This window comes from Lutra lutra, chromosome 15, assembly GCF_902655055.1.
Source record: "Lutra lutra chromosome 15, mLutLut1.2, whole genome shotgun sequence".
Classification (NCBI taxonomy): domain Eukaryota; kingdom Metazoa; phylum Chordata; class Mammalia; order Carnivora; family Mustelidae; genus Lutra; species Lutra lutra.
This window is the reverse complement of record NC_062292.1, coordinates 64,409,252-64,418,623: the sequence shown is the minus strand read 5'-3', so window position 1 is coordinate 64,418,623 and position 9,372 is coordinate 64,409,252. Positions and strand designations below refer to the sequence as shown.

At 49.0% G+C, this 9,372-nt stretch overlaps 1 protein-coding gene across 2 annotated transcripts; it reads left to right on the top strand.

The window, feature by feature from the left end:
• The first annotated feature begins 1,035 nt into the window (after window positions 1-1,035).
• Window positions 1,036-9,318, top strand: PCP4L1 (Purkinje cell protein 4 like 1). 2 transcript variants are annotated; one of them, XM_047705147.1, is made up of 3 exons: window positions 1,036-1,182; window positions 7,573-7,627; window positions 8,236-9,318. In XM_047705147.1, the coding sequence occupies exons 1-3, from the start codon at window positions 1,090-1,092 to the stop codon at window positions 8,373-8,375; spliced, it is 288 nt and encodes a 95-aa protein (XP_047561103.1). In that variant the 5' UTR covers window positions 1,036-1,089; the 3' UTR covers window positions 8,376-9,318. The 2 variants fall into 2 exon arrangements, with proteins under 2 accessions (XP_047561103.1, XP_047561102.1); XM_047705146.1 differs by lacking the exon at window positions 1,036-1,182 and adding an exon at window positions 4,951-5,228.
• Window positions 9,319-9,372: the final 54 nt, after the last annotated feature.

Below are 9,372 nucleotides of genomic sequence, written 5' to 3'. Positions count from 1 at the left end.
AGAGAGAGCATGAGAGGGGGCGGGTCAGAGGGAGCAGACTCCCTGATGAGCAGGGAGCCTGATGCGGGACTCGATCCTGGGACTCCAGGACCATGACCCGAGCCAAAGGTAGTCGCTTAACCAACTGAGTGTTGGACCTCCCAGGCATCCCAGAGGAAGATGTTTTATATATGAGAGTGAGGGGGGCTGACTGTAAGGAGTCCTGAGAAGCAGAAAGGGGAGTGGGACCCAAAGCTTGGACGGAAGGACAGGAATTCATCCGAACACTGACGAATGTCCTGGGAGGAGGTATCGTCCAGGGAAAGGGAGGCCGTGTCGTGTTGGATCCCACTCTGTGCCCTCAAAGCCTTTCTTTAGGCTAACAGGCCTTGCCTCTCCTTTTCCTCCTTCTCCCGTGGGGAGGGAGAGTCGACAATTTTGAACTGCAGAGGAAACAAGCGTATACTCATGGGGACCCGGCCGCCGCCAAGATGACGGAACGGAACACTGGGGTACGTCAGGCCCAGAGGGGAGGAGAGGAGGAACACGTGAAGGTAGGCAAGGAAAGAAGTAGGGCCCTCTGGGGAAAGGTGGGAGTGGATGGGCCTCGGGGTTGCTAATTAGTGTTTGATGCATGTTGAGAAGTGGGAAACATTTCGTCTGTGTGCACCGTGGGGCTGAACTTGAACCAAACTCCACGCGCACTAGAAACATGGAGTAACAGACCTGACGGTGAGTGAGGAAGTCATTCGAAATGGAAACCAGTGGGACGGTCCTACCCACGGAATTCTCAGAACCTGAGCGGGCGAGCATCTGGACCTGGGAGTGCAGAACATGCCCTCAGGTTATAGCTGTCCCCCGAGGCCAGCCTACTGTGTGTCTGGAGGCCCACTGCACACATGTCAAGATAAAAGAATCAGGGTGGTCAGCTCCGCGGGCGGAGTAGGACTCTGAGTCAGTAGGCATGGTCTGGGATCAGGTTCTATAATAAGATTTCCCCATAATGGGTGGACAGGACACCATTCTCCATGTTCCTGGTAGAACACAGGTGAATAGGGCTGGGGACTGGATTGAGAGACCAGCCTTTGACGGTAGGAATGGTGGGACGTCATGATCCCTAGGACTTTCCTTCCTACCATCCTTCCTTGGCTAGACAGGGAGAGACGGCATAGCAGCATGGCGATCGAAAGCATGGACTCCCGAGTCAGACTGTCTTTTTTTTTTTTTTTTTTTTTAAGATTCTATTTATTGATTTGGGAGAGAGTGAGAGAACATGAGCGGGGAGGAGGGGGAGTGGGGGAGGGAGAGGCAGACTCCCCACTGAGCAGGGAGCTGCACATGGGGCTCAACCCAGGACCCTGAGATCATGATCTGTGCCAAAGGCAGATGCTTAACCAGCTGAGTTCCCCAGGCGCCCCATGGAGTCAGACTGCCTTGATTCAGATTCTGGCTTTGCTACTTCTTAGCTGTTATGACCATAGGCAAGTTAATGACCCTCTCTTACCTCAGTTTCCATGCCTGTAAAATGAGAATAGTAACAAGAGCCATCTTATGGGGCTGTCACAGTGACTCAGTGTGCCAGTGTTTGTAATGTGTGCGGACACGTGGCTGGCACATAGAAGGTATTACACATGTGGTTACTAATAGGGTGAGGGGAGGTAGCGTGTGCAGGCCCCGACTCCTCCTTCGAGTTCCCCCGCTGAGTCCCATAAGGAAAAGGAAGGACTTGCCAGCCCACATCACTGTTGTTATTACTGGTCAACACGGCGCCCGGGAGTTCGTAATGCATACCTGGCTAGGACGTGAGGCAGAGAGAGCTGAGAAACCCTCCCTGGGCACAGCAATTCGTGGGGTCAGCATCGATCCTGGGGAGGTGGAGTTTGCGGGACAGGGGCTCTGACGGAGCAGTGTCTGGTTCGCCCAGGGCGGACCTCATGCCTCCTTGGTTCACCCACAGTGCAGCGAGTTTGACTGCTTACAGGTGATGTACCAGAGGACCTCGGTTCATCGAATAGCGCTGAATTTCTGGAAAACAACCAGAGGGTTGGGGCAGAGACCAGGCACCAGTAAAGGGCTGAAAACTAGACAGAGTGTGGGAGCTAACAACCTGTGATCTAACTGTCCCCACCCCCAACCTCAGCAAATCACCAAAACTAAATCTAGAAATCCAGTGTTCCGAGCAGCTATTTTGAGAACTGGCTGGAGAGGGTAGAGGGCAGAGGGAGGAGGGGCGGGAGGTAGAAGCCTCCGCATACTACTTTCCAGCAGAAGGCACCAGGGAGATTTCCAGGGGCTTTGTGAGCAATAGGGGTTTTCTCCTCCTTACAACACCCTTTTCTGGTCTCCCAGGCGCCCTCTTGTACATTTACGCCAAGTGGAGCTGAGAAGCCTGGGAGGACCAGACAGAAGCTGAGCCGTGGCTCAGGGTCCATAATCTCAGGAGAGACTCAGGAAGGGGGACAGCTGGCAGGGCAGAGGGGTGGGGAGTGGTGGCCTGGGTGGTTCTGTCCTGACACATATTTGGGCTTGGTAGATGGTCAGGATTAGCTGATCCGGGAAGCGAAGTAGAGGAAGAGTCAATCATTGGAGGGGAGATCTTTAGAATTGGGTCCAGATTTTTCCTCCAGAGGGGAAGGGCTGGGGTGAGAGGACTAGAGCTGGTGGGTAAAGGGAACAGGTTTAGAGTCAGACAGAGGGATAACAGTTAAAGCAAGGATCAGAGTCGGGGATTTGCTTGGCAATAGAGAAAGTAGGAGTTAAAGTCAGAGATCATGGCACTGTAGAATTTGCCTCATGACCCATGACCCTCTGGTCTGGACTATGGACTGTTAGCCTATCACCCACCCACGGCCTGCTTTTGCAGTGTGGACAAACCTCTTGCGATGGCGGTGTACCAGAGTGAACCAGGTCGCACGGGTGACTGCTGGGCCATTGTATCGATCGTGTGCAAATAAATAAATAAATAAATAATGACTATGACCACAGGAAGGTCACGGGGGAAGAAAGCAATGACCGGCCGGTGTCCCAAGAATGACTGCTCTTTCCATGGACACTTTTTTTTTGGCCAAGGGGGATTAGCAGAAATTCCCACAGAGTTTGCAGATTTTTAAATAAATAAACAGATAGATAGATAAGCAGACTATATCTTTTATAAAATTGGACCATATCATTCCACAACCTACTTTTACAAATACTTAATTTTTGTTTTCCTTTAAATTATTGTTGTCTCCCCCCCAACTTTTTATTCAAAAAACTTATCCGAGTTGAAAGAATAATAGTTCGGTGTGCATCCAGATGCTTTTCACCTACATTTGGTCATTGCTGGCACATTAGTGTGTTTGGGCGAGCGTGTGACAGTCCTTCAGCTTGTGGAAGTAGTACAGCCTGGTGGCTGAACGCCAAGTCCGCGGCTCTGCAGCCCGAAGTCAGCTCTGCTGGTTTCTAGCTGTGTGGCTTGACCTTGGTCACTATCTTTAACATCTTGAAGCCTCTTCCCTCATCCCTATAAAATAGGGATGATACCTCGGAAATTTCAGAGGATTCAATAGGATAATGTTAGGCATGTAATAAATTCTCAGTAAATATTGTTTGGGTGCTTGTCTTATCTCTTCACTCAGCATGGAAGTTCGGGACAGTCTCATAACTGGTTTCTCTTTAAATCCATGTCCAATACCCTCCTGCGGGCCCTGAGTGCTGCTCAGGGACTCACTGTTTCTTTTTTACGTGATTGTCTCACTCATTCTCTTTTCTCCTCAAACCTTTTCTTTTTTTTTAAAACCTTTTCTTTTTTAAGATTTTATTTGTTTATTTGACAGAGAGAGCACAAGCATGGGGAGCAGCAGGCAGAGGGCGAGGGACAAGCAGACTCCCCACTGAGCAGAGAGCCCAATGAGGGGCTCAATCCCAGGACCCTGACGTCATGACCTGATCCGAAGGCAGACACTTCACGGACGGAGCCACCCAGGCACCCCCAACAAAGTGATTCCCTAAAAACATGTCAAACCATGTTTCCCTCTGTCCCAAACTTTGTAATGTTTCCCATCAACTCAGAAAAAAACTCTAAGCCTTTGCTGTGGTCCAGAGACTTTCATATTCTGGCCGTCCACCCAACTTCCTTCCTTCTCCTCTCTCCCTTATTCACTCGGCTCCAGCCATGCTGGCTTTCTTACTCTTCCTTGAATAGAGCCAGGCACAAAACCTGCCGCAGGGCCTTTCCATCTCATGTTTCATCCGCCTAGAAGGCTCTTCTCCCACACATTCACATGGCTCGCTTCGATGTCATTCAAACCTCTGCTCAAATGTCACTCATCACAGAGGCCTTCCTAGACTGCGCTCTTCTGTTTTCCTTCTTGAAGCCTGTCACGAACTGGCATCGTTGTTTAATGAGTTCAGGAATTTATTTTGCTTGCTGCTGTGTCCCCTGCGTCTAGAATAATAGTTGGCCTGTGGGAAGTGCCGGTACAGTGGTTGGAGAAATGAATCTGATGTTTCTTCTATACTCGGTTAGTGCCTAGAACCAAACATGAGAAAGTGGTTGATGAATATTTATTTATCAAAATTGGGCTTAAATGGCATAATCTACACAGCATGCTCTAGAATTTATCGACTTCTTAAAGCAGAGCCCTGGTACCTGGCAGTCATTCCACCAAGGTTTGCTTTGGTAAAATGAGGGAGGATGCCGTGTACTCCACGGAACTATTCTAAGGATGAGATACAGAACCTTCGTGAGAAGCCCTCAGTTCCTGTATTTTAGCAAATAGCAAATACTCAGATTGTGAAATGAGTAAACAGACTCCGCTTGTACCCAGGAGCCCACGGGATGACTTGGTCTCAAGATGAAGTGTGCTTGAGACAGGAGTGTCCAGATGGAGCAACTCTATTGATACAATTCCGAGGATGGGGAATTACTATTATTTTAACTTGAACTCTCCATCTGGACCGAGAGGCTAGAAAAAACACACATATCAGTTGACTAATCTAATTTCAAATTCATGGCCTTGGACTTAGGAGGGGGCCCCAGTGCTTCCCAGCAATGCTATTACCACCAGTTCCATCACTTTCCTGCCTTCCTTAGACAGAGTACCGCAAATCTTCTTTCCCCTTTCTTCAAGACCTCTTCCCTGCTCCTCTTGGATGATGACCTTGCTACCTATTTTACTTCAAAAACAGAAGCAATGAGAAGAGACCATGTACATGTCCCTACCTGCCTTGCCTCTGGGCCCACAAGCTCTACTTTCCCTCCAGTTACTGTGGGTGATCTGTCCTTATCCTGTTCGGGGCCACCCACTGCTCATGCACTAGATCTCATTCTCTTTCTCCTCCTGCAAGGACCCTCTTTCTGTCCTACAGTTTGTCCTTCTCAACTGAATCATTTGCTTTCTTTCTTTTTTAGATTTTATTTATTTGAGAGAGAGAAAGAGAGCAGGGAGCATAAGCAGGGGGGCACAGAGGCAGAGGGAGAAGCAGACTCCCCACTGAGCAGAGAGCCTGACGTGGGATTTGATCCCAAGACCCTGGGATCATGACCTGAGCCAAAGGCAGATGCTTCACCGACTGAGCCACCCAGGCTCCCCTCTTCTGAATCATTTTCATAAAACACAATCATTCTATAAATTTCTGCCATCTTAAGTCAAATCATCTCAAGCCCTATATCCCCCTCAAATATCCCCCGCCCCCATTTTGGGGGAACTTGTTCTCTCTTTGCTGCTTCAGTGTCTCTCCTCCATTTTCCTCACAAACCCATTCTACCCAGACTTTTGCTCCCTTCTTGCACTGTGACTTTTCTTGTCAAAGCCCCCGGTGATTTCCATACAATAAAACCCAGTGTCCAATCCCGGCTTATCTTACTGGCCCACCTGCTGAATTGGACGCAACCAATCACTCTCTCCTGCTTGAAATAGTTTCTTGACATGCTTTCTAAATCCCTATAATCTCTTGGCTTTCTTCCTACGTGACTTCTCAATTTTCCTTAGTGTATTTTCCTCTTTTTTCTACAACCTCTCATCACTGGAATGACCAGGATTTGAACGCTTTTCCCTCTTTATCTAATGGTGGTTTCCAGTCTGGTGGCTTTAAATGTCATCCATATGTAAATAACAGGCTCATTTCTATCTCTAAGCCAGGTCCTGCTCCCTAACTCCTTTTGGATATCCAGCAGCTTATAAAAACATCTCCTCTTGAGTGATTAATAGGCTTCTCTTTTTCTTTAAACCTGCTGCTCCTGTTGTCTTCTCCATTTCAGGAAATGACAATTCTTTTTTTCTTTTTCTTTTTCTTTTTCTTTTTTTTCCAGTTCTTCAAGCCAAAGACTTTGGAGTCATCCTTGACCACTTTCTCAAAAATGCCACTTATCCCATCAACCTAGTCCCTTTGGTCATAGCTTTGAAAATATACCCAGGATTGAGGGGTGCCTGGGTGGCTCAGTGGGTTAAGCCTCTGCCTTCGGCTCAGGTCATGATCGCAGGGTCCTGGGATGGAGCTCCGCATCAGGCTTTCTGCTCAGCAGAGAGCCTGCTTCCCTTCCTCTCTCTCTGCCTACCTTTCTGCCTACTTGTGATCTCTGTCTGTCAATAAATAAATAAAATCTTTAAAAAAATATATACCCAAGATCGAACCACACCTCACCACCCGCAGTGCCCCCTGTGCAGACCCAAGTAACCATGATTTCCTGCCTCGTTCTCTGCAGTAACCTCCTATCAGGTTCTCCTGCTTCCTCCCTCGTGCCCTCTTTGTGCAAAGTGATGGTCTCCAGTGCCTTCTCATCTCACTTGTAAAAGTCAGACTCCTTAAGAAGACTCCCAAGATCCTACATCATCTACCCACCCGAGTTCTCTCTGACCAGTCTCCGTCCCCCTTCCTTCTGCTTCCTTCCTCTCTTTACTCCAGCTGCATCGGACTCTTGCTACTCCTCGATAGGCTCCTCTCACTTCCCATGGCCATCAGCACCTCCTCCCTGGACTCGGGTAAACCTTCCTCCATTATCTCTTTTAGCCTTTGGCTCAAATGCCACTTTCAGACAGAATTTTCCTGACCACTCTGGGTAAAACTGTATTTCTCCATTCCCCCGAGCACTCACTACCTGCTTCCCGGTCTTTCCTCAGTAACACTTATCACCCCCTAACCTAACATTTTGTTTAATATTCTCTCTGTATACTAGAATGTAACCCCATGAGGGCAGGGTTTTTTCTGTTTTGTCCTCTGCAATGTTTCTAGTACCAATAAATGCTTGTTGAATGAGGTTTTTTTTTTTTAAGATTTTATTTATTTATCTAACAGAGAGGGACACAGTGAGAGAGGGAACACGAGCAGAGGGAGTGGGAGAGGGAGAAGCAGGCTCCCCGCTGAGCAGGGAGCTCATTGTGGGGCTTGATCCCAGGACCCTGGGATCATGACCTGAGCAGACACCTAACAACTGAGCCACTCAGGCGCCCCTTGTTGAATGAGTTTTGAGGACTTTTCTCCCTCCCTCTGATCTTCAGAAGACTGAGGAGTGCACCCGGTAAAAGGAGGACTTAAAAGTGTTGATGATGAGTCTATGGGGACGGCACCTTAATACTTCTGTGAACATCTAATATTCTGATTTTTCTTTTCCAGCTGAATACTAAAACATCCCCAGCAACCAACCAGGCACCTGGCCCAGAGGAAAAAGGTGAGTGGTGTCAGGTCTGGTGGTGTGTAGAGCGCGTGAATACAGGGATGGGAGGACAGGTAGGGCCATAAGTCTGGAAGCTCCTAGAGTCGGATGTAGTTGGAATAAGAATGTGGACAAGTGAAACAAAGCACGAGGCAAGAACCACTATACCTGTAGGCGTTCTTCCACTTTTTCCTAAAAAGGAAATCTACTGGTATTTACTCCTTGATTCTGGCTCTGCAATGCTTGGAAACAGGCACCGTGATAGAAGGAAGCTCGTGAGATTATCCAGCCACTGTCTCAAGCAGAAATTGGGGGAAAGCTGGGTAAAGTCAGTATTCTCTGGGACTTTGAGTTGTAAGACTGAGAAATAAGTGATGATAGATGACATTTGTCCTCTTGGTCTGAGAGTGGCAAAGCTCCTGAGTAAGTTGAGCTACTTCTCAACCTAGGTACCCCGACTCAGTCTTCAAGGAGAGTAATCAGACATTTCTGGTCCTAGCAAAGATCGGAGAACCTCCCAGAGCCTAGCAGGAAATGGACCCTAACCATTGTATTTGAGGCCTGGAGAAAGGGGCTGGGGCAATGCAGGTTTACTCATCAGTGACTCTCTCAACTATCTGCAGGGAAAGCTGGCAATGCCAAGAAGGCTGAGGAAGAGGAGATTGACATTGACCTGACTGCGCCAGAAACAGAGAAGGCCGCCCTTGCCATTCAGGGCAAGTTCCGGAGATTCCAGAAAAGGAAAAAGGATCCCAGCTCCTGAACCACCAGCCTTGCCCTTCACTCTCTCCCTTCTCTCCCCTTCACCGCAGCCTGACTCCTATGTGTCTTTGTCTCTTTGTCCCTCTAGCCTCTTGTTGAGGCAAGTTCAACCCTTATCTATTATTTCCTCTGGTCCCCCCTCCTGCCATCACAATAGTAGAGGCTCAAGGAATGTGGGGGAAGATGAAGAATTCAACTGGCAGCCACTTGCCTAAGGGCGGACCAGTTTGTCTTTGGGATAAGCCTCCTTGACCAGTACCCGTGCCTGGCCTGTGAGGTTGAAGAGCAGAGGCTTTAAGGCTGAGAGGGACCCCGGACAGTGCTGGGGGGAGGGGAGAACCTTCAGAGTAGGGTGCCCGAGGGTGGGCCTAAGCATCGTTCCACCAGTTGCAACAGTCACACTTCAGGTAACATGTTTCTGCCCTTACGTCCTTCTGCACCAACACACCCACCTTCCCTCCTGTGAGCTAAGCGACAGGGGGACTGGACCCTCCCTCTGCTCAAGGCAGACCCAGATCAAGCACCTTCCACATTAGTGCATGCTGAGTAGGCGAGTTCCGAGGAAGGGAGCGTGGGATGGGTGGAGGCCAGAGGAATTTCCTTCACCGTCCAGTCCAGGACCATTAGGGCAGAGGAAGAAGAGGTTTCAGAGGGGCGTGGGCAGAGGTGGGCCTAGAGTAGATTTGGGGATGAAAGAAAGGTAAGGGAGACACCACTACTGCCAGTAAATGTGGACTAGATGAAGGATTTCTGCTACCCTGCCTACCTCTAACCTCCCAAATCCAGCCATCCCTAGAGACCACGCCAACCCAGGGACCCCTGTAGTTCCCACCTCCCCCACTGTGGAGTCAGAGCAGAGTGGAATAGCCGCTCTGTGATTCGAGCATGTTTAATCATGATTAAAAACAACAAAACAAAACCCCAGTGGGGTCATCTAGCCTCTACTTCTGTTTTTTTCTTGGGACGAATATGAATGTGGCCTCAGGGAGGGTGTGGAC